Source organism: Babylonia areolata, chromosome 27 (genome assembly GCF_041734735.1).
Source record: "Babylonia areolata isolate BAREFJ2019XMU chromosome 27, ASM4173473v1, whole genome shotgun sequence".
In the NCBI taxonomy this organism is placed as follows: Eukaryota; Metazoa; Mollusca; class Gastropoda; order Neogastropoda; family Buccinidae; genus Babylonia; species Babylonia areolata.
Window position 1 is genome coordinate 31,479,725 of NC_134902.1, and position 22,286 is coordinate 31,502,010.

General features: G+C 43.1%; 2 protein-coding genes across 2 annotated transcripts in view; both read left to right on the plus strand.

The window, feature by feature from the left end:
* The window catches only part of LOC143301437 (trypsin-2-like), a 10,333-nt gene extending 6,463 nt beyond the window's left edge, over positions 1 to 3,870 (plus strand). The window contains exons 5-7 of the mRNA XM_076615728.1: positions 623 to 771; positions 2,502 to 2,581; positions 3,628 to 3,870. Of these exons, the coding sequence (XP_076471843.1) occupies positions 623 to 771; positions 2,502 to 2,581; positions 3,628 to 3,700 (302 nt within the window). The 3' untranslated portion in view covers positions 3,701 to 3,870. The remainder of the gene's footprint in view (positions 1 to 622; positions 772 to 2,501; positions 2,582 to 3,627) is intronic.
* Positions 3,871 to 6,730: 2,860 nt separating this feature from the next.
* On the plus strand, positions 6,731 to 21,003 carry LOC143301219 (protein FAM221A-like). The gene is made up of 8 exons (XM_076615348.1): positions 6,731 to 6,924; positions 8,659 to 8,737; positions 10,439 to 10,533; positions 11,284 to 11,474; positions 14,082 to 14,294; positions 16,993 to 17,103; positions 19,080 to 19,183; positions 20,280 to 21,003. Exons 1-8 carry the CDS (start codon positions 6,848 to 6,850, stop codon positions 20,418 to 20,420), a joined length of 1,011 nt encoding a protein of 336 aa, XP_076471463.1. The 5' UTR covers positions 6,731 to 6,847; the 3' UTR covers positions 20,421 to 21,003.
* Positions 21,004 to 22,286: the final 1,283 nt, after the last annotated feature.

The window sequence follows — 22,286 nt, forward strand, 5'->3', positions numbered from 1 at the left end:
GAGCTGAATGGAAGCACTTAGAAGAGTGTCTTTCCATTATCAACAAAGAAACCGCTTCGATGGGATAGAAAGCATAGAGACCACTTTGACAGAAAAGCAAACATACAACTACATTCAGAGAAAAAAAAAAAAGTATGAAGAAGAAGGATATTGGGTGGTAACGCTACTTTTTTGTGTGTGATTTTATTTTCGTGTAATCTCCCCGTATGTGTGTGTGGGGGGGGGGGGGGGGGGGGGGGGGGGACGCGCGTGTGTATGTGTCCGTATGCGTGTATGCATGTTTGTATGCGTGTGTATGTTTGTGCGCCCGCGTGTGTGTGTGCGCAAGCGCGCAAATGTTTATATTTTGTATGTTTGTGTGCCGCGTTCGTGTGTGTGTGTGTGTGTGTGTGTGTGTGTGTGCGTGTGTGTGTGTGTGTGCACGCGCGCGTGCGTGCGTGCGTGCATGCGTGTGTGCGTGTGTGTGTGTACATGTGCGCGCGCGCCTGTGTGTGTGTGTGTGTGTGTGTGTGTGTGTGTGTGTGTGTGTGTGTGTGTGTGTGTGTGTGTGCGCGCGCGCGTGTATACATATGTGTGTGTGTGTGTGTGTGTGTGTGTGTGTGTGTGTATTTGCACCAACAAGCTGGGGGAGGCGCGACGCCCAGAAAACTGAAGCGTGGCGACGTGGAGGCGCTGTCCCGCAGCAAATGCAGGTCCTACTCTTACTACATCCATGATGACTACCACGTCTGTCTCAAGGACCTCGGCGACCGCTACTACGGGGGCTGCAATGTGCGTTGTCGGCGGGAGAACGCGGGACAGTTGGAGTAGGAGGAGGAGGAGGGTGGTGGGAAGTGCCGGGTGGGGGGAGGGTATGCGGGGTGGGTTTCGGGTGGGTGGGTGGGTGGTGAGGGTTGGTTAGGGGGGGGGGGGGGCTTGCTCGGTTGGGATGGGAGTTGCACGTGCTTTGTGTGTGTGTGTGTTACGTTTGTGGGGCTTGGTGGGGGAAGTAGGGTTGTTTTGGGGTTTTTTTTTTTGGGGGGGGGGGGGGTAGGGGGGGGAGCGGGGGAGGGGGGCGGTTGAGGGTTGGGGTTGGTGTGAGGGGGCTAGGGGGATGGGGGTGGGGGGAAAGAGGCTGGAGGAGTGGAGGTGTCATGTGTGTGTGTGTGTGTGTGTGTGTGTGTGTGCGCTTGCTCGCTCTTTAATTTAACGTTCTGTCAATACGTAGAACTACACGTGTGTGTAATAATGTGTATAACAATGTATGTTTTGTGAGTAAGGTGTGTGTGTGTGTGTGTGTGTGTGTGTGTGTGTGTCCCTCTCTCTCTTTCCTTATTCTTTTTCAAGGTTCCTCTTCCGTCTCTCTCTCTCTCTCTCTCTCTCTCTCTCTCTCTCTCTCTCTCTCCGATTCAGTGATAATTGTCATCTTGTTGTGTGGTTATCATATCAAAACTCACCAAGCACAGGTTTTAAAACAACTGACAACGGTACCCTCTATCATTTAAAAAAACGGAAAAGAAGAAGAAGAAGAAGAAGAAGAAACCGCAGTGTTGTTTTTGATAAATGTGACAGTGGTGGTGGTGGTGGTGGTTGTAGTAGCAGCAGCAGTAGCAGAAGTAGTAGTAGTAGTAGTAGTAGTAAATAACAGTAGTGTCGATGTTGTACGTATGATGATGATGGTAATGATGATGATGATGATTTTTCTTTTTCTATTTTTGTTGCTGTCGTTGTTAACATCGTTAGATCACTAACCACGACTGTATCATGTTGTGATATGTTGTGATGTGATGTGATGTGATGTGATGTGTGTGTTCTTCAGTTTTACGTCTATCCACATGTGATTTTAGACTAACAAAAAATCCATGTGCAAAGGAGCGAGTACCTAGAATAGAATTAACTGCAAACTTAATTAAGTCAAATGTCCAACTGTTGTGCTGTGCTGTGCTGTGCTGTGCTGTGCTATAACCACAACTGTATCATGTTGTGATGTGTCGTGATGTGCTGTGCTGTGACGTGATGTGATGTGATGTGATGTGTTGTGCTGTGCTGTGCTATGACCAGATGTGATGTATCGTGATGTGATATGTCGTGATGTTCTGTGCTGTGCTGTGCTGTGCTGTGATATGATGTGATGTGGTGTGGTGTGAGGTGATGTGATGTGACGTGATGTGATGTGCTGTGCTATGACGTGATGTGATGTGATGTGCTGTGTTATGACGTGATGTGATGTGATGTGACGTGATGTGATGTGCTGTGCTATGACGTGATGTGATGTGATGTGATGTGAGGTGATGTGATGTGATGTGATGTGCTGTGCTATGACGTGATGTGATGTGATGTGATATGCTGTGGTGTGCTGTGCTGTGCTGTGCTATGATGTGACGTGATGTGCTATGACGTGATGTGATGTCATGTGATGTGCTATGACGTGCTGTGATGTGACGTGATGTGCTATGACGTGATGTGATGTGACGTGATGTGCTATGACGTGCTGTGATGTGACGTGATGTGCTATGACGCAGGGTGACAGCGGGGGACCGGCCCAGGTGAACAACGTGGTCATTGGTCTGGCCAGCTTCGTGTTCGGCAGCTGCCATACCTCGTGAGTGGTTGTCATCGTCACCATCATCATTGTCATCATCATCATCATTGTCATCGTCGTCGCCGTCACCGTTATCTTCGTTGTCGCCATCATCATGTTCGTCATCATAGAAATCATAATCGTCGTCGTTATCGTTGGTTATCTTAATCATCGTCGTCATCATCACATCATCGCCATCATTATCATCGTCATTATCATCTCAAGCCTTCGTCCGTATGAGTGTGAGGGGGCGGGGGGGGTGGAGTAGGAGGGGGTGTTGCAACTAGCGGTGATCGGACATGAGGAACACAACTGCAGTTGTTAAATTCCTGTATTATAGGCACAGAGAGAGAGAGAGAGAGAGAGAGAGAGAGAGAGAGATTGTATGTGTGTTTGTGCCCTGGTTCATCCAGCACTTTTTCTTCTCTTTTTTTTTTCTTTCTTTTTTTGTTTGTTTGTTTGTTGTTGCTTTGCATGCCCTTATGTTTGATGTCATCCCATCACAAGAAAGAGAATAACAGGGAATACAAGCCAGAGAATAAGGACTGGTTGAACGAGCCATGCACCTTGATTTCCACAACTATTCTGCTTTGTCAACCATCTTGATTGATAGGTCCACAAAATCGTCAGTAATGACGCTGTCACCAGTGACTCTGTCTGTGTCAAACTTTGACAGCGACAATTCCAATTTTTGGCCCCCCAAACAAAGATGAACAAAGACCATGGCGCCTTGAGTCGACAATTGTCGGTTCGTGTTCATTATATGTCGGCCATTTTGCATCGTTTTTACTGAAGCCTAACTCTTGTTTAGAGAGCTCAGTTTCACGATACGTGTATGCCTGATTTCTCTCGTCAGCAGTCTGCATTATAACAACAACAAATCGTTTGAATAGATTCCAGAATTCAGGATACTAAAAATTTCCTATTTAACAGGCTATTCTAAATTTAGGGACCTATTTTAAGGGACGGGCAATTTTCGTGCATGGCTGAAGCGATATAATTATTATAATCATAGCCAGTACAAGTTGTGACTCGTTTTCCTGGAAGCGCTCTTCTTTCTTTTCCAGCTACCCGACTGTGTACACGAGGGTCAGCACCTACACAGACTGGATCCGCGACACAGTCGCCACCATGGGCTGAAACCGATGACGTCTTTGCTGTCATTACTGCGTCATAGCGATTGTGACGTCACTGTCTCGACCAGAAAGAATAAATTAGGTTTATCGATGAGTTTGTGGAGAGGAGGAGAGGGGAAATTTCTTGTCCAATGAACGTTAACGAGAGTTGAATAAAAATAGAAGAGAAAGCAGGCCTTATCGTCGTTATTTTATTTATTTAATTTTTTTCATCTTGTTTTTATATGTAGTTTGCGCTGATGTGAGCGCGTGGTGTGTAGTGGTCGGAAGAAAAGTGTGTGTGTGTGTGTGTGTGTGTGTGTGTGTGTGTGTGCAGAGAGATGTTGGTCAATCAGTGCATGATAGTGAAAACTATATACTGACCCCAAAGTAACTGATCACTTTGCAACACAAAATTCCAATATGATAATAACAAAAGGACATTTGGTACGTCCAGTGTAATGATACAAAAGCCCTGGGCGTTTACATTAAAAAAATGCAATGACGCATGCACACTAAAAACACACACAATTTAATACACCCGCACGCCCAGATCATCCCGTTCCAACTCCATCCCACAAACCCACACCCACTCCACGCAATACATAGACACATACATACGCGCGCAAGCACATCCCGATCGTTCAAGGCATATGAACATGGGTATTTAAAAATAGTAAAAACAATAGAAGTACACACACACACACACACACACACACACACACACACACACACACACAACATAAAAGTGAAGACTAGGAGTTATTTACTGATTTGAATGGCTGGAAATAAATGAGTTTCCAAAGAGGTTTTGAAAGAAGGGCAAGAAACAGTTTGACGGACAGGAAACGGGAGTGAGGTCCATGCGGAAGAAGCCTGGAAAGAGAAAGTGCGTTTTCCATATGATCTGGGTGTGTAGGAGGGAATTTTTAACAGACGGTCATCACCTGATGACCCGAGCTGGCGAGATGGAGAGTAGTAATGCAGAAGCTTAGAAAAGTAAGAAGGAGACATGCCAATCATAAATTTGTAGCACAGGAGATAGAGAGTTTGCAATCTATTATTTTCTTAATAGGTAGCCAGTGGAGTGAGTGAAAGAGAGGAGTAATATGAGCAGATTTAGGAGAACGAAATATAAGCCGTGCAGCATGGTTTTGGATTCTCTGAAGTCTGGATAACAAGTAGTTGTGGCATCCAGTGAGCAAAGAATTACTATAGTCAAGCCTGGATAGGACCAGGGAACAGACAAGGGTTTTCAATGCATCCTGAGACAGAAAGTGCCGAATAGAGCCCAATCGACGGGCGCAATAGCCGAGTGGTTAAAGCGTTGGACTGTCAATCTGAGGGTCCCGGGTTCGAATCACGGTGACGGCACCTGGTAAAGGGTGGAGATTTTTACGATCTCCCAGGTTAACATATGTGCAGACCTGCTTGTGCCTGAACCCCCTTCGTGTGTATATGCAAGCAGAAGATCAAACACGCACGTTAAAGATCCTGTAATCCATGTCAGCGTTCGGTGGGTTACGGAGACAAGAACATACCCAGCATGCACCCCCCCCCGCCCCCCGAAAACGGAGTATGGCTGCCTTCATGGCGCGGTAAAAACGGTCATACACGTAAAAGCCCACTCGTGTGCATACGAGTGAACGCAGAAGAAGAAGAAGAAGAGCCCAATCTACGTAACTCAAGGTAACATATCTGACAGATCGAGAAAATCTACCGTTCAAAAGAGTGTCTGGTCTAAGTAAACACCAAGGTTGCGAACAATTTTTGAAGCTGGAACATTGCACCCATTTAAATGAACAGCTAAAGTGAAACAAAATTTAGCAAACGTTTAGGAGCAAGAAAAAATCATTTCTGTTTTTTCGTCATTCAACTGTATGTACATACATATATATATATGTTCCTGAGATAGGAGTGAGTTGTTAATTTTCCAATATCATGGGCCTCTTTGAAACTTGCTTGGACTAAATATCGCCTTCACAAGTTTATGGTCTGAGTGAGGGAATAATTCAATGTCTGCTTTCTTCACAAGTGTAATGGAGGTAGTGTCGCTGAAAATATAACCAATTCTTGTAGCTGTGAAAGGAGCAGATCTTGACCAAGTATATTCTTTGGACATCAATGTTTCTTCCAGGTCAAAAGAGGATAACATTTCTAGAAGGGCTTCTTTTTCTCGTTGTGAGTATGGTTTGCCGGCTATGGTAGGCCTATCTAGAGGATGTATTGTTGTGTTAAAATAAATCACCCAGAACCCACAGGTGGTCGTAGTCTTGCTTATGTAACAAGTTGCCGACTGGAGTTGGTTAATGAATGCTATTTTGTCAAAGGTCGTATTGGGTGCGTAGCAATTAACTTTGATAGTCAGTGATTTGTTGTCATGTATATTTCTTATTAACAATATTCGCTCTATTGCTTTGATGAGTTCTGCATGAATCTATTTATGGCTGGAAATGAGAATGATAAATCCATTGCTTCTATTAGTACCTGCACTATATAATACACTTTCAGACCACTGCGCATTAATTTAATTTAATTTTATTTCATTTTTTTTTTTAATTTAATTTTACTCTTTTTTTTCTCAATGCCTGACTAAGCGCGTTGGGTTACGCTGCTGGTCAGGCATCTGCTTGGCAGATGTGGTGTAGCGTATATGGATTTGGCCGAACGCAGCGACGCCTCCTTGAGCTACTGATACTGATACGGATACTGATACTGAGCATTAATTTGAGACAATAATAATATCATATGTCACGTATGTTTCCTGCAAACATGCAATGTCTAACTTTTGTTTTCTGGGGAAGCCAAATACTGCTTTCCGTTTTAGGTTATTTCTAAGCCCTCAAACATTTAGAGTACCAATGCATACATCATTATTCATATTCTCGATTTAAAAAAATTGGCTGCCAATGGGAAGTAATCCAGGACTCAGCGATCGAGCAATACAAAACACGAGAGTATCTTCCCTTGGACCGCAGACGACTTGCTGGACGGCAAGCGTCGGAGTTGCCGTGTGTCGTCAATGTAAACAACCTGCAGAAACTGGTTTTCGAATCGACCTGTGCCAGTCGAACAATTGGTGTGCACTTTGTGCCGCTCACTCACCCGTCAAACCGGATCGTGGAGAGAAAAGAAAAAAGCACAGTCTGGCTTCTATTTTGAAGGCGACAAAATGGCTGAACGTCAGTACCATCTGAAATTTGACGGCTCCAATGCAGCTGCTGTGGATGCATATGTGGAGTATCACAGGTGAAAGATATGTCTCATTCTGGGTTGACTTTTGTGTTGTTTGCATGCTGCTTGTTACAGGATGTGCCGTCTGCTATTCCCTCCTTGTGCGTCGACCATTTTCCTTTGTCTTCTTTTAAGTTAAAACACGGATGCCGTCACCAAAATGAAGTGTGCGTACATTAGCTTTCATTTTAATATTTTAGAAACGCACCTATTTCTGTCATGAACAACGCTTGCGTGCGTGTTTTCAGCTTGAAAAAAAGAAAGGAAATATTTTGACTTTATTCTAAAATTCCCCGCTTAATGGAAACATTATTTACCTGTTCTCTGTGTGTACTTTTAATGTATCATGCACATGTGACATAGCATTGGTCTCAAGTCATAGATATGGGTGTTTGACAAAACAATAACTTTATTAGATGTTTGAAAAGGTTCAATTTCATAAGGAATCAGTTTTGGCAGTGCATGTATGTGTGAAAAATATCAGTAGAGCTGGCATTCCACTATCATTGTACTGAGATCAGGATCTAGAAAAAGAAGAAAAAAAGTTAACAGAAGCCATCTCATCTCAAATACTTTCTCTCTTTATCTGTGTGTGTGTGTGTGTGTGTGTGTGTGTGCGCGCGCGCACACGCACACATGCACACACTCTCTCTCTCACGCACACACAGAGCATAACAAGTAAGGGCATAAAAGCAACCACACCCATTTGATTTATTCTGCTCAGCACCTATGGAATCCAAAGATATAGTTAAGTGCCCCCAGGGCTAAAGCTTGCTGTTGTTGGCAATGCTTGCCAGTGGTGAAGGGTTTACAGCCTTTGAGTTCTTTTATCACTCCTCTTTCTTGTAATGGACTGCAGAGGTGAGCAATGAGTCCGTTGACCTGATCATATCTGGAGTATTATAACTACACATTGTTGTGAAAGCAGTTTGCATTCATTTCATTGTTGGGTAGTTATTGATATGATAATGTGTGTGTGTGTGTGTGTGTGTGTGCTTGTGTGTGTGAATGTGTGTATGAGTGCATGTGTGTTTCTGCACACTTGTGTTTGTGGAGGGAGGTGGGGGTGTATGTCTGTGCCCATGTATGTGTGTGTGTGTGTGTGTGTGTGTGTGTGTTGTGTGTGTGTGTGTGTGTGTTTTCTCTCTCTCTCTCTCTCTCTCTCTCTCTCTCTCTCTCTCTCTGTGTGCTTGTGTATGTGAATGTGTGTATGAGTGCATATGTGTTTCTGCACACTTGTGTTTGTGGAGGGAGGTGGGGGTGTATGTTTGTGCCCATGTGTGTGTGTGTGTGTGTGTGTGTGTGTGTGTGTGTGTTCTCTGTGTGTGTGTGTGTGTGTGTGTGTGTGTTCTCTGTTCACTGACATCTCCCCTCAGTGTGGAGGAGAGTGAGGACAAAGATTACAAATCTCACCCCAAAGCCATCCCTCTTACTTTCGCCATGTCAGGGAAACAAGTTTCTGATGTTTGAAAAGATGGGCTGGACAGAGACACTACACTGTCAGCACTTAGTTTACCATGCATGATTAGATACCTGGATAAATTACTGTATATTAGATCATGATTTTACTGCTATATTTTGATTTGCAATTGTGTTCTCATTACAACACATGTACACATATATTTACAGTTTTGTTCTCATCATAACATAAAACAAGTACGTCTTACTTTACTCAGAAGTTGTATGACAAAGATTGAAAGTTATTTGAGATTCAAATTTATTACCTGTGTGTACCTGCTGTGTGGGCAGAATTGTTGGCGATGATGATGGGGGCCAGTTGATGTCACCTGAGGAGTATGAAGCCTACAAGAAAAAAGTCATACCCCTGGTCAGTGGTGAGACAGAGACTGACTGACATGACTGACTTACTCACTGACTGACAGACACATATAAAGATGGATTAAAAGAAATAGAGAATATTAAAAAAAAGAAAAAAAAAAAAATAAAAAGAAAGAATTTTTTAGAGCTTATGTTTAACTGACATTCCTGGATTTTTTTTTTTAAATAACTTTTTAACACTTTTAAAAATCTCATTTTATTCTAAGGTATATATACATGTATGAAATAGTATTTATATACTTTAAAGAAATTTTTTTTCTTATTTTGTGTCGTTTTATTTTCTCCCACAGTATTGCCAGTTTAGATTCTAAACAACCAATAAAAATAGAATTTAAAAAGCAGATGATCCTGCCTTCTTTTTTCATAATTTGTCAAAGGCAGCGCACTGTGAAATTATGTATGATGAAAAGTATCAGTATCAGAAACCCAAGGAGGCGTCACTGCGTTTGGACAAATCCATATGTACACTACACCACATCTGCTAAGCAGATGCCTGACCAGCAGCGTAACCCAATGCGCTTTGTCAGGCCTTGAGAAAAACAAAACACACACACACACACACATGCACAAAAAAACAAAAACAAAAAACCCCAACAACAAACAAACATGAAATAAATAAAACAAATAAATAAGTAAATGAATTAAAGAAAAGAAAAGAATATATATATATATATATATATATATATAGAGAGAGAGAGAGAGAGAGAGAGAGAGAGAGAGAGAGAGCTGAAGAGAAAGGGAATGCAAAGGCATGGGAAGATACTGATTAAATGATAAAAGAACCCCAAAAGAAGAGCAATTAAAGCCCTCCACATGTGTACATGTATGCAGGTGTCATCAGTATTTTATATGTGTCATCAATATTTATGTGTGTGTCATGTATATCAATACTGATCAGAAAAGCACATCCATGGCCATGTCCATCATCAGAACGAAGACAGGGTTGAAAGAGAATGACAAAGCTTGAGACAGGAGAAGGTTGAGCAACGACAGCGGGAAGAAAAAGAGAAAGGAAAAGGTAGCGGTGACAAAACAGAGGTGAAAGAGGAGGAGAGGGCAGGAGAATGGGGACAGGGAGGCAGTCATTTTATCTGTTTCATGCTTACAAGCACGTGTATTAAAGAATTACTTAACTCTTTCTGTACTAAGGTACGCTATAGCATACCTCATGCACACAATGCTTTTTACTGTGCTACGCTTTAGTGTACCGTGAGTTAAAAAATTTGTAGTTCATAGGTTAACAGTTTTGTACAAAACTAAATGGCACAGCTCTGTTCTACAGTCACCCAAAAGTGCACCTGTACCTTTATTGTGGCTGAAAATTCCTTTGTTTGAGTACAACACATGTGAGTGTGCAGTCACTCTTCTCACTCGTTCGTTAGCTTGACAAAATGCAAGATGGGGTGTAGAGGTGAAGGCAGCGACAGAGATAGGAAGGGGCAGATTTGTGAATACATTTATAAAATATAGTGCTGATCTTGTTCTTTATTCTGTGTAAGACAGGAAGCCAATGGAGATGTTGCAAAAGAGGAGTAATGTGCTCAGATCTTTTCATGCTGAAAACTATATGTTCCTTATCAATTTCATGCTGAGAATTATGTGTTAATGTTCCCAGTCTGAGTGTGTTTGTGTGCACATGTATCTGAATGTGTGTGTGTGTGTGTGTGTGTGTGTGTGTGTGTGTCCACAGCGCATGAAGAACCGCCTGTACACGTCCTACACGTCACCCACTGGCATGGACTGCAAGCAAGTGGGTCCAGAGACTCCCTGCTTCTGTCAGCACAGGTACACATCATTGTGGAGTTAACCTGCTCCAGTGTCACAGCCTCTAACAGGGGACTTTTTAATTTTTTTTTTTTTTTTTTTTTTTTTTTTAAATTGCACTGTTAGAGGGAAGTAATTTGTGTCCTGGACAGATCAGAGATATTTTCTTCTGCAAATTCTTTCCCTTTGAAGATTCTTCCTTTAGTTGAGGGCATTTTTATGTTCATTTTGTTTGACCAGCTGTGATAATTCTTCCCAAACTATTTCATGGTGACACACAGTTTATCTCCAATTTTTATCAGTTATATTGATTATTTTAAAATTTATTATTATTTTAATCTGTTTTTGCCCATTGTCCATGAATACCTTTCTCTGCTGGGAAGTGTGCACAACTGTCAGTTTGTGGAGTGGGATAATTCATTTGATTACTCTTGTATGTCAAAAAAAATATTCTTGTTCATGTTTGCTGTTTTAGATTCTTCAAAGCAATTAAGAAAGCTCTCAAAAAAAAATTCTGATTTAATGAAGCATGTTTGAAAATCATCCCTTTATTTTCTCAGTGGTGATGGTTTCATGTCTGTTGTTTGTGCTTTTGTTTTGTTTTCTTCTTCTTCTTCTGCACTTCCAGTGTGTTCTTATATGTACAACTACAAGATCGTTTTTACATGTATGACCATTTTTGACCTGCCATATAGGCAGCCATACTCCATTATCAGAGGAAGCAATCAAAGTTGTTATGTCATTTTTTGCATGTGTGTTGTTGCTTACCAGATACAAGCAGCACCAGACAGACTTTGAGGTTATCCCCCCTGAGCGGCCTGTCAACTTGCCGTGCCGGGTCAAAGGTTGTCGGTGCGTGGCCTATCACTATGTGCCTCTCAATGGAACTCAGCCCATCCGGTGCACGTGCAAACACATGGCTGATGAGCATTCGGAGGTGAAGCCCTTTGTCTGCAGGAAAGGTAGGAGTTCTGGTTCTTGTTTCAGTTGGAAGGTTATGTAAGTGATAAAGTGTGTGTGTGTGTGTGTGTGTGTGTGTGTTGGAGTTTTTGTGTATGTATATGTGTGTTTGTGTGCCTGTGTATGTTTAAAGCATCTTGTTTATTACTTCACAGATCTAAACATTTCCATTGTGTGAGATTTTTTTTTATATTACTTTTCCTATCCTTATATTGTCATTTATAACATGATTTATGCTCTTTTTTTTTTCCTTTTCAAGAATCATCATCCAACATTTTTGAATCACTTGTGTAAACAAATTGAGTCTATGTTTTAACCCGGTGTTGGTTGTCTCTGTGTGTGTGTGTGTGTGTGTGTGTGTGTGTGTCCGTGGTAAACTTTAACATTGACATTTTCTCTGCAAATACTTTGTCAGTTGACACCAAATTAGGCATAAAAATAGGAAAAATTCAGTTCTTTCCAGTCATCTTGTTTAAAACAATATTGCACCTCTGGGATGGGCACAAAAAAAAAAAAAATGAAGCCTAATTTAGTAATTATATGCAAACTGCATTTACTGTTATATTTATATTTTTTGTATTCTCTAAACTTGGCACTTTGATCTGATATTCTGACCCAACAAGAGCAGCCATTATTATCATTTTTTTGTTCAAACAGGAACTTCTTTTGCTAAGCATGGAAGTTTTATTTATTTGCAAACGTTTTTGTGCTGATAGTAAAGAAGGGAAATTACTCTGTAATTAATGCTAGGGGACTTAATTTGCTTTAAACTGATCTTTCTCATCTTAAACATTACATTTTGAAATTATACTCAATACATAAAAAGCTTGGATTTTTTTTTAAAGTGTATCACAAGTGAGTCTTGAAGGCCTTGCCTCTCTTGTTTAACTTTGCATTACACATCGCAGTATATCTTACAAACCTGCCAGTTAAAATACTGAAAAGGATTGATCAAGAGCATCACCATTTACTTTGTCTCCTTCAATAATCTCATTAAAATCAATTCACAGTAAGCAATGATTGTTGTATATAGGAGGAAGGTGGCAGAATGGTTAAGACGCTCAGCTGCCAATACAGAGAGTCCGTGAGGGTGTGGGTTCGAATCCCGCTCTTGCCCTTTCTCCTAAGTTTGACTGGAAAATCAAAACTGAGCGTCTAGTCTTTCGGATGAGATGATAAACCGAGGTCCCGTGTGCAGCACGCACTTGGCGCACTGAAAAAGAACCCATGGCAACGAGAGTGTTGTCCTCTGGCGAAATTACGTAAAATGAAATCCACTTTCATAGGTACACAAATATGTAAGCATGCACTCAAGGCCTGACTAAGCGCGTTGGGTTATGCTGCTGGTCAGGCATCTGCTCAACAGATGTGGTGTAGCGTGTATGGATTTGTCCGAACGCAGTGACGCCTCCTTGAGAAAGTGAAACTGAAACTGAAACTGTTGTATATTTTTTCTGCTTGTTCCATTGACAATGTATATCACTGATTAGACACTGAACAACCAAACAAATGTCACAGCAGGTGAACAAAACACAGTTAGCCCCCCCCCCCCCCCCAACAACAACAACAAAACAACTAATTAAATAGATAAATATATATAGAGAGAGATAAATAAATAAATGGATTAATGAATGAATAAAATGAGAATTTTAAAAACACACAATTTTCAAATATGAAAATAGATAAACAAAGCACAAACACAAAAATTCCAATAACAAAAAAAACCCCAAAAGCCCAAACCAGGCAGGTTTTTAGAGGCTCTGTCCTATCTCAGTGAGAGATGACAGCTCCTTCACTGACGTCGGCACCAGCCATGAGGTGAAAACAAACTGAAACAAAACAAGACAAAACAAAACGAAATCAAACTAAACAAAAACCAAAAGGAGAATACACACACACACACACACACACACACACACACACACACACACACACACACACACACACACACACACACACACTCACACACACACACACACACACACACACACACGCAAGCATGCACGCACACACACACACACACACACACAGACACGCACAGCCACACACTCAGACATGCACACACAGACACACACACACACACACACACACAGAGTTGTGTATTTCATCATTTCACTGTTCTTGTATATATATGCTTTTCTTGTTGCTTTCCATTTGTTTAATTCTTTTCTCTCTCTCCTATATATTTTTTTCTCTTTCTTTTTCATTGATGGCTTGATATATATAAAAAAAAATAAAGAAGTAATTGTTGCTTAATAAATTTACCATCATAAAATAAAATCTTGACTTGACTTCACACACACACACCCACACGCTCACTCACTCACACTGTTTCGGTTATGTTTATCAATGGCATCTAACGATGAAAAAACACCATTCATAGTTTTGCTATGTATCTTTATAAAGCACTGCAATTAATTAAGAGAGACACTCATTTCTTAGATTCACTGATAGTTTGTTGTGAATGACGTTGTATTGTTTATATTACCAATTGCAATGACACATGTAAAACTGTTATTACCCCCTATTCATATGGGGCTATGTATGGCCTTAATTGAATAAACCATCTTGAATCTTGAATCACTCACTCACGCACCACACTTTTCTAGCGGGCTGCACCAAGTGCACAGGCTTCAACAGCTGCTTCACGTGCGGCTGCGGGGTCGGCCACCGGGACCACATCATGATCATCGAGACGGCGGAGGAGCGGGAGGCCAGGGGTCACCCTGTGGGCCAGGCCACGCCCTACGCCGCCATGGGGGGCCTCACGGGGTTCTCCTCCCTGGCTGAGGGCTACTTGAGGCTGGACCCTAGCGGGCGGGGTGAGTTCCGTTTCGATTTTGATTGGGTTGAGAGAGAGGGTGATGGGTGAGTCCGTTGATTGGTTTGGGGTGGGGGTGTGGGTGGGGGGTGGGGGGGGTGGGTGATGGGTTTGTCCATTTTGATTGGTTGGAGGGGTGGTGAGTGGGTCCATTGATTAGTTAGCGTGGGTGGGGGGGTGACGGGTAAATCCATTGATTGGTTGCGGGGGGGTGGGGGGTGGGTGGGTGATGGTTTTGTCCAGTTGATTGGTTGAGAAGGGTGATAGGTTTGTCCATTTTAATTGGTTGGAGTGGTGATGGGTTTGTCCAGTCGATTGGCTTGAGGGGTGATGGGTGAGTCCATTAATTGGTTTGGGAGGGGGTGTGGGGGGTGATGGTTTCGTCCAATTGATTTGTTGGAGGGGTGATAGGTGAGTCCATTGACTGGTTAGTGGGAGTAGGTGGGTGATGGGTTTGTCCAATTGATTGGTTGGAGGTGTGATGGGTGAGTCCATTGATTTAGTTGGGAGGGTTGGGGGGAGGCAGGGGATGGGTTCGTCCTATTGATTGGTTGCGGGGGTTGGGGGTGATGGGTTTGTCCATTTGATAGATTTGAGAGGTACGGGGTTCTTGAGTCTGCTGATTGGTTTGAGAGGTGCAGACTTAGTATGTTGATTAGATGGAGGGCTGCAGGGTGAGTCCATTCATTTGTTGGAGGGCTGTAGGGTGAGTCCATTGATTTGTTGGAGGGCTGCAGGGTGAGTCCATTGATTTGTTGGAGGGCTGTAGGGTGAGTCCATTCATTTGTTGGCGGGCTGTAGGTTTTGTCCATTGACTGGTTGGAGGGCTGCCGGGTGAGACCATTGATTGGTTGGAGTGGTCATGGGTGTGTCCATCTGATTGGTTGGAGGGGTGATGGGTGAGTCCATGTGTTGGTCAGATGGAGTGTTGGTTGAGCCTGTTGATTGGTTGGGGTGGGGGTCTTGAGAGGGAGGGGTGCTGGGTTAGATCGTTGATTGTAGGCAGGGTGAGTCCATTGATTGCTTAGAGGGGTGATGGGTGAGTTCACTAATTGGTTGGAGGGGTGGTAGGTGAGACTGTTTGGTAAGAGGAGTGCGAGGTAAGTCCATTGATTGGTTGGAGGAGTGTGGGGGTGAATCCATTGATTGGTTGGAGGGGTGCAGGATGAGTCCAATGATTGGTTTGAGGGGTGCAGGCGAGTCCATTAATTGGTTGTGATGGAGGGTGAGGAGAGGCAGAGGTGGGAGGGGAAGTTGGGTTAGACGGGTTGATAAAAGGGTGGGGTGAGTCCATTGATTGACTGATTGCGATGCGGGGAGGGAGGCAGGAATGGTTGGGGAATGTATACCAGTCATTTCGGATGATTGTGGAGCGGGGCTAGTACAGGTGGGTTGAAACTTAAGGCCAGACACGGTAGTGAGATTTTGACCAAAATCATGATTTTTTGTGATTTTCGTTTTTTCGCATAATTTGCTTCTTCAACATCTAATCTTTATAGTCCGTTTCACCTGGGTACTATATTCACTTAAATAAAGCTTCAAACAGCATCAACATGTGTGATTTCTTGTGAGTACAAGCACATCTCTTTCTTTTCCTGTTTTCTCAGTTTTGTGTTTTGTCTTCATAATACCATTTTTCAAATGCAAATGCTCAAAAACTTTAAAAGATAGCATGTTCAAACTTGGTACTTTCTTGCTTTATGTATTCATCTTTATTATAGTGCAGTGGTTTGTATAGTACCAGTAAAGGAATGAATATACACTCATTTGAAAAACTTTATGTCAAGGAATTTATACACATTTCAACAAAAAAATATTAATAAATGTATTTATTCAAATTCCAAAATACCACTGCACTATAATAAAGAACAAATACAAATAAATCAAATAAAACAAATAGAAATAACATATCTGTAAAGGTACCGAAGTTTTAAGCTTTTAATTTTTTTGTTTGTCGGCCATTTTGGATTCGTTTCCATGGAAACCGTCACGACAAATTGACCTTTTTAGGCATGTTTAGTCCAATATCTTTGCATACCATGTCACAGAAAGCCATAAACTTCAAGTTTATTTCATACGTTTTTGTACTACCGTGTCTGGCCTTAAATTGATTGACTGGTTACAGGCTAGGTGAGCATGGACGGAGTGAGTCCATTCATTGATTGTGGTTGGGGTGAGCATGCAAATTTGAAATGTTTTATTCAAATTAGGCTCAAGGCAGCCCAAAAAGAAGGGGGCAGTCATACAGCTGTTGCACAAGTGAATCTGGTAATCTGTTGCAACCATATGTCAGGAGTGTACACGGACAAGGTCAGTCCGTTGATTGATTGTAGGGGTGGGTTGGGTCTTTTGATTGACTGTGTGAGTGGGGTGAGTACATCGGATGATTGGTGTATGTGTGTGTGTGTGTGTTTGTTTGTGTGTATGTGTGTGTGTGTTTGTTTGTGTGTATGTGTGTGTGTGTGTGTGTGTGTTTTGTGTGTGTGTGTGTGTGTGTGTGTTGTGTGTGTGTGTGTGTGTGTGTGTGTGTGTGTTTTGTGTGTGTGTGTGTTGTGTGTGTGTGTGTTTTGTGTGTGTGTGTGTGTGTGTGTTGTGTGTGTGTTGTGTGTGTGTGTGTGTGTTGTGTGTGTGTGTGTGTGTTGTTTGTGTGTGTGTGTGTGTGTGTGTGTGTGTGTGTGTGTGTGTGTGTGTGTCCCCAGGAGCGCCAGATGAGGAGTGGCTGAACCAGCCCATCACGGCCAGCGACAACCCCTTCCTCAGGGCCAACGTCCAGAGCATCATGGCCCACAAAATGGCCAAGAATCAGTCAGGTGGGTCCAGAACCACACCTCCCCTACCCCCCCCCCCCCCCCCCAATCCCCCCCTCCCCCCCCCCCCCCCCGCCCAAAAAAACCCTGAAATTCAGTGCTTTGTGACTTGCATGCACATACATCTGATATGAAAAAAAAACCCAACCCAACAACAAAGAAGTAAAGTTTCACGTTCATCTTTTGTCTGTATTTGTATATGTATTTCTTTTTATCACAACAGATTTCTCTGGGTGAAATTCAGGCTGCTCTCCCCAGGGACAGCGTGTCACTATACTACAGCGTCACCCATTTTCTTTTTTTTTTTTTTCCTGCGTGCAGTTTTATTTGTTTTTCCTATCAAAGTGGATTTTTCTACAGAATTTTGCCAGGAACAACCCTTTTGTTGCCGTGGGTTCTTTTACGTGTAGATTTTTTAAAATGAAGTTCAAGGGAGGAGATGCCTGACCTTCACAAAAACCCATCTCACATTTCAGTCCATGAGAAAAAAGTTTGAATAAAGAGTGAATGATTTGTGCATGTACAAGCTGGGTGGTGTGTGTGTCTGTGTGCGTCTGTGTGTGTGTGTGTGTGTGTGTGTGTGTTTACTGGTTAGCGGAGGTGATTAATATTTCTGTCATCCTCTTGCCCAGATGATGAGATATTCATTGACATGGTCACTGCGTGACTGTGTTCAGGTTTAGCCAGGCCAGATGATTATATAGCCACAGTCCAAGTGATTGTTCAGACTAAACCAGGCCAGATGATGAGATATTCAATGACACTGTCATTGTGTTTGGCTTTAACAAGACTAGATGATGAGATATTCAGTGACACAGTCACTGTTCAGGTTTAACCAGACCAGATGATGAGATATTGTAACCAGACTAGATTATGAGATATTCAGTGACACTGTTATACTGTTCAGGATTTACTAGGCCAGATGATAAGATATTCAATGACAGTTACTCTGTTCAGGTTTTACTAGACTAGATGATGAGATATTCAATGACACGGTCACTGTGTTCAGGTTTTACCAGGCCAGATGCTGAGATATTCAACGACTGTTAGTGTTCAGGTTTTACCAGGCCAGATGATGAGATATTCAATGACACTGTCAGTGTTCAGGTTTTACCAGGCCAGATGATGAGATATTTAATGACACTGTCAATGTTCAGGTTTTACCAGGCCAGATGATGAGATATTTAATGACACTGTCAATGTTCAGGTTTTACCAGGCCAGATGATGAGATATTCAATGACACGGTCAATGTTCAGGTTTAACCAGACCAGATGATGAAATACTCAGTGACACGGTCACTGTGTTCAGGTTTAGCCAGGCCAGATGATGAGATATTCAATGACACGGTCAATGTTCAGGTTTAACCAGACCAGATGATGAAATACTCAGTGACACGGTCACTGTGTTCAGGTTTAACCAGACCAAATGATGAGATATTCAATGACGCAGTCACTGTGTTCATGTTTTAAGAGACCAGATGATTAGGATTTCAATGACATGGTCAATGTTCAGGTTTAACCAGATCAGATTATGAGATATTCATTGACACAGTTACACTGTTCATGTTTAACCAGGCCCATGATGAAATACTCAGTGACACGGTCACTATGTTCAGGTTTAACCAGACCAGATGCTGAGATACTCAATGACACGGTCACTGTGATCAGGTTTGACCAGACCGATGATGAAATACTCAGTGACACGGTCACTGTGTTCAGGTTTAACCAGACCAGATGATGAGATACTCAATGACACGGTCACTGTGATCAGGTTTAACCAGACCAGATGATGAAATACTCAGTGACACGGTCACTGTGTTCAGGTTTAACCAGACCAGATGATGAGATACTCAATGACACAGTCACTATGTTCAGGTTTAACCAGACCAGATGATGAGATACTGAATGACACGGTCACTGTGTTCAGGTTTAACCAGACCAGATGATGAGATACTCAATGACACGGTCACTATGTTCAGGGATGGATCAAGAGATATTCGATGACATGGAGGAGCGCGTATCGGCCAGGCGACGTCCAGGAGAATCGGACATGGACTACTTTGAACGCCGCTACCAGGAAAGAGTGAGCAGAAATGAAATGAATTATTTTTGACAGGTTGTTGTTGTTGAATTTTATGTCACAAGGGTACTGGAGTATTATTGCTTTGTTTTTACATCCATAGAGAGACTGACAGAGAGACAGACAGAGATAGGAAGTGATATAGAGATGTAGGGAGAGAGACAGAGGCAAAGAGATTGGTGTGTGTGTGTGTGTGTGTGTGCCAGCCTGTCTGTCTGTCTGTGTCTGTGTGTCTGTCCATGTGTGTGTGTGTGTGTGTGTGTGTGTGTTACTGCATCGTTATCATCATCATCAATATTATTGTTGTTGTCGTTAACAATGTTGAACAATTTGTTTCATCTCTCCATAGACAGTCATTGATTGGATCTGGTTGGTTCCCTTCTGTCACTCCCCCACACCTCTCCTACCTTTTAAAAAAAAAAATGTCAGTTGTCCAGTGTGAGAATCAGAAATTTAACAATGTATCGACAATCACCAGTATGTGTGATGGAAGATGGAACAAACTTCATTCCTTCTTTGATCAGTGTATTATCTTCCATTTCGATTAATCTTTTTTTTTTCTTTTTTTTTTTAGGTGATAACAATCATTCAAGTTTATCTGTCATTTTATCTGTAATCTTTAATGTTTATAACACACCCCTTCTCCCTCCATCCACACACACCCCTGTAGTTAATGTAAGGTTTCAACTGGTTATGGTTGTAATAACTATGTAAGTTCTTCCTTTTTAAAAATTTTTAACATTTTATATTTATATATCTTTTATCACACAGGCATGATCTTGCCAGTGGATTCACATGCAACAAGGTTGAGCATGGGCCAGTTAACTCAGGCTTAACAGTTTGAAGCTGGATGAAACATTCGGATATATTCTTCTTCTTCTTTGTCCGTGGGCTGCCACTCCCACATTCACTCGTATATACACATGTATGTGTATGACCTTTTTTACCTCTGCCATGTAGGGTAGGCAGCCATACTCTGTTTTCGGGGGTTTTTGAATATCATTTATACCAAATACCACTGTAACAACTCTTTATCTTTCATTCTATATTTGACGATATAATCATAACAACCCCCTTGCTGCATCAATGTTGTGTCCAGCTGAAGCTGGAGAAGGCAGGCCCCAGCCGAGACATCCAAGCACTCCGCGCCGCCCCTCGCAAAGCCATCAACGCCCCTCCCCCCAAGTCTGGCAGAGGCGGCAAGAAGGGAGGACCCGGCCCCTCCACGTCCAGGCAGTAGATGAACAATGCCTCACCCACTGCCCACGTGTCTACAGCACACCTGTACCTGTATGACACACCTGTCTCCTGCCTGCCTGTCTACAACACACCTGTTTCCTGCCCACCTGTCTACGACACACCTTCACTTTTGCCCACCTGTCTGTGACACACCTATCTTCTGCCCACTGTCTACGACACACCTTCTCTTCTGCCCACCTCTCTATGACACACCTATCTCCTGCCCACTGTCGAAGGCACTCCTATCTCCTGCCTACTGTTTATGACACACCTTCTCTCCTGCCCACCTGTCTATGACACACCTGTCTCCTGCCCACCTGTCTATAACACACCTATCTCCTGCCCACTGTCTAAAGCACTCCTATCTACTGCCTACTGTTTATGACACACCTTCTCTTCTGCCCACCTGTCTATGACACACTTGTCTCCTGCACACCTGTCTATGGCACACCTGTCTCCTGCCCACCTGTCTTGACACACCTGTCTCCTGCCCACCTGTCTTGACACACCTGTCTCCTGCCCACCTGTCTATAACACACCTGTCTCCTGCCCACCTGTCTACAACACACCTGTCTCCTGCCCACCTGTCTATGACACACCTGTCTCCTGTCCACCTGTCTATGACACACCTGTCTCCTGCCCACCTGTCTTGACACACCTGTCTCCTGCCCACCTGTCTGTGACACACCTGTCTCCTGTCCACCTGTCTATAGCACACCTGTTTTCTGTTCACCTGTCTACAACACAACAGTCTCCTGTCTACCAGTCTATGACACACCCGTCTCCTTTCTGCCTGTCTATGACACACCTGTGTCCTGTCTGCCTGTCTATGGCACACCTGTCTACTGTCTGCCTGTCTATGGCACACCTGTCTACTGTCTGCCTGTCTATGACACACCTGTCTCCTGCCCACCTGTCTCCTGCCCACCTGTCTATGACACACCTGTCTCCTGCCCACCTGTCTACAACACACCTGTCTCCTGCCCACCTGTCTACAACACACCTGTCTCCTGCCCACCTGTCTACAGCCCACCTGTCTATGACACACCTGTCTCCTGCCCACCTGTCTACATCACACCTGTCTCCTGCCCACCTGTCTACATCACACCTGTCTCCTGCCCACCTGTCTACATCACACCTGTCTCCTGCCCACCTGTCTACATCACACCTGTCTCCTGCCCACCTGTCTACAACGCACCTGTCTCCTGCCCACCTGTCTACAGCCCACCTGTCTACGACACACCTGTCTCCTGCCCACCTGTCTATAGCACACCTGTTTTCTGTTCACCTGTCTACAACACAACAGTCTCCTGTCTACCAGTCTATGACACACCCGTCTCCTTTCTGCCTGTCTATGACGCACCTGTGTCCTGTCTGCCTGTCTATGGCACACCTGTCTACTGTCTGCCTGTCTATGACACACCTGTGTACTGTCTGCCTGTCTACAACACACCTGTCTCCTGTCTATCTGTCTATGACACACCTGTGTCTCCTGTCTGCCTGCCTATGACACACATGAACGTTGTGGGCTATTTTTGTGGTGGGTGGGGGTGTCTGTTTTGGCGGTGATTCTAGCTTTGGTTGTGGAAGATGTTGGATTGAGTGGGGGGGGTGGGGGGGGGGGGGGGGGGGGGGGCATATAATTTTGAATGGGGTTTTTTTTCTTTTATTTTCATCTTGTTCATTTATATCTCTTTTTAAAATAAGTTTTTTGGGTTTGTATTGGATATAGTCTTACAGTGTATTGATTCTGTGTGTGTTTTTCTGTTATTCTATTTCACACACACACACACACACACACACACACACACTAATGCATCTCTTGTTTTCTTCTCTCGTTTGTTATTCTCTCTCTGTCTCTCTCTCT

Excerpts from the sequence above, each read along its gene's own strand:
- LOC143301219 (XM_076615348.1), top strand. The coding sequence starts at position 6,848 with ATGGCTGAACGTCAGTACCATCTGAAATTTGACGGCTCCAATGCAGCT. Across the intron at positions 14,295-16,992 it reads GCTGGACCCTAGCGGGCGGG|GAGCGCCAGATGAGGAGTGG; the intron begins GTGAGTTCCGTT and ends GTGTGTCCCCAG. Across the intron at positions 19,184-20,279 it reads AACGCCGCTACCAGGAAAGA|CTGAAGCTGGAGAAGGCAGG; the intron begins GTGAGCAGAAAT and ends TGTTGTGTCCAG.